The 2,500-nt window shown below is 41.8% G+C and overlaps 1 protein-coding gene across 1 annotated transcript in view; it reads left to right on the top strand.

Moving 5' to 3' along the window:
• LOC121854772 (carcinoembryonic antigen-related cell adhesion molecule 6-like) overlaps nucleotides 1–2,328 on the top strand; it is a 7,158-nt gene extending 4,830 nt beyond the window's left edge. The window contains exons 2-3 of the mRNA XM_042349551.1: nucleotides 1,047–1,160; nucleotides 2,063–2,328. Coding sequence (XP_042205485.1) covers nucleotides 1,047–1,160; nucleotides 2,063–2,328 — 380 coding nt within the window. The remainder of the gene's footprint in view (nucleotides 1–1,046; nucleotides 1,161–2,062) is intronic.
• The last annotated feature ends 172 nt before the right edge of the window (nucleotides 2,329–2,500 follow it).

The following is a 2,500-nucleotide window of genomic DNA, read 5'->3' as shown; positions in this document are numbered from 1 at the left end:
AAAGGGGGATGGAAGGGGTAGGGGAGGGAGGATGGAGGGGCAGAGAGTGAGGGGATAGAGGACAGACAGAAAGGGGGAAGTGGAGGGCAGACAGGGAGGGGGGTGGGATGGCAGACAGAAATGTGGGATGGAGGGACAGACAGAAATGGGGGAAGTGGAGGCAGACAGGAGGGGGATAGAGGTGACACAGACAGAAAGGGGGGATGGAGGGCAGACAGGAAGGGGGGATGGAGGACAGACAGAAAGGGGAGATGGAGGACAGACAGAAAGGGGAGATGGAGGACAGACAGAAAGGGGAGATGGAGGACAGACAGAAAGGGGAGATGGAGGACAGACAGGGAGGGGGTGGAGGGCAGACAGAGAGGCAGGGATGGAGAGAGGGTAGCTCCAACCGGCTAGACTGGCACTTCAGGATTAATGAGAAATTACGTTGTAAGTCAGTAGGCACAATCCTCAGAGGGCCCGGCGGGGACTGAGAGCCAGCCCGGATCAAGGGACTAACTGCTGGGGATTCAGGCTGACAGACAGAGACGGAGACGATGGATAGTGATGAGGGTGTTAGTGAGCGCCTGGGATTGATGATAGTGATGAGTAGTTAGAGAGATGGTTATTGTTATCCTCTCTCTCTCTCTCTCTCTCTCTCTCTCTCTCTCTCTCTCTCTCTCTCTCTCTCTCTCTCTGTTTGTGTCTGTATTTGTGTCTTTTTGTTTCTATTGTTCTTTTTTTGTCTGTGTTTCTGTTCATCTTTTCTCTTCTGTTTCGTTTGTTCTATATTTCTTCATTTTCCCAAGACTATATACCGTACCTACCGCCTACACGTCTCTCCCGTCAAGCCACACATACATACACCCACTTCCACACCTCAGCAGTTAACACCAGGTAGTGGAACGACAGGTTAGTTCCTCTCGTGTACCTGCTGTAAGAGGTGCTTGAGGCGGGTGATGACGAACCAACACTAGAATCTAAGTATTATTCTAATTTTGATTTACTTTCTGGGCTTTATGTACTTGAGTGTGTGTCTGATATGTAGTGATTCTGGTCCACAGTTCCGCCTCACGCACCCACGATCCTAACGAAGGAGGAAGGCCAGCCGGTGTGGACCATGGTGGGCCCTTACAACGAGGGGGAGTCGCTCACCCTCACCTGTCAGGTCGATGGAGGTAAGTCTGGATGATAAATTTACTGCACCAATCCTCGTAAACCAAAGGGAATTATACATATGTCAAAGAACACGGTATGGTATATCTGTTTTCATGCATTTAATTATCAATAAGATACAATATGCCGTGCCTACTCTGCCAGGAATACACACATTCTGAAAATAACTTGAATATCCTATTACACTGACATGCAAGTCCATATGGAATGTTCATTTGATACTGAACACATGTGTAGTATAATGCATATATTCACCAAAGATTGAAATTGTATATGAAATATTTCCTATGGCCTGACTGTTTCATCACAAACATGTATATATATATATATATATATATATATATATATATATATATATATATATATATATATATATATATATATATATATATATATATATATATATATATATATATATATATATATATATATATAAATTTTCATACATTTTTAAATATTTGGTAAATAAAACCTCACAATACACAAATAAAAACAGAAAAAACTTCCCTTCCTATATGACCAGTCAGAGCGAATCAGGTGGAAAGAGCAAACCTAAAATAGGATTTTCACAGCCACCAGCAGCAGTAATGATAAAATGTTGCCTTCTAGGTGGCAATGGGTCGAGTAGTAGGAATGAACTAATGACACATAGTAAAAGGAGTTTGTATATGCTGTTTTGTTTCAACAGGATGGAGTCTATACCTGGAGGGAATAAAACGATAATAACAATAGGAAGAATGAGTAAAAATGATAATGATATAAAAAACAAAGATGATAATAAACGTAGTAAACTAATACACCAATATATTATAACTAATTAAAAACTTCATTACCTCACATTAACACCCTGAGCATCAATCCCATCCTAAACTCTTAACACCTTCGTCGTCATTAATTTCTACAGGTAAACCAACTCCCCGTGTGGTGTGGCTGATGAACGGGGAGGTGGTGGATGAGAAGAGCGAGACTCAGGGCCCTCAGAGAGTCACTAACACCCTCACCTTGGAGAAACTCACCCGTAGTCACCTCCACGCGGCCCTCGTGTGTCAAGCTTCCAACAATAATCACAGCACACCCGTCCAGACCATTATCAACATTGAGATGAATTGTGAGTTTTATGTTGGATTTTCTTGCTTAAAGGATAATAAACGTGGGATGGATAAATTTTGAGAGATTTTGTGTCTTTACTTGGGATATGATGTAGTTTTGTTTATTATTGATAACGAGAATTCACGTTAGGTTAAGGTATATATTACTACAACCTCTTGAGTACGTTGATAATCCCTTGAGTACGTTGTCAACCTTTTGAGTACGATATCAACCCCTGAGTATGATGTTAAAT

This window comes from Homarus americanus, unplaced genomic scaffold (assembly GCF_018991925.1).
Source record: "Homarus americanus isolate GMGI-L3 unplaced genomic scaffold, GMGI_Hamer_2.0 scaffold16261, whole genome shotgun sequence".
NCBI lineage: Eukaryota > Metazoa > Arthropoda > Malacostraca > Decapoda > Nephropidae > Homarus > Homarus americanus.
The sequence above is the reverse complement of the archived record's forward strand: the minus strand, read 5'-3'. Positions and strand labels throughout refer to the sequence as shown.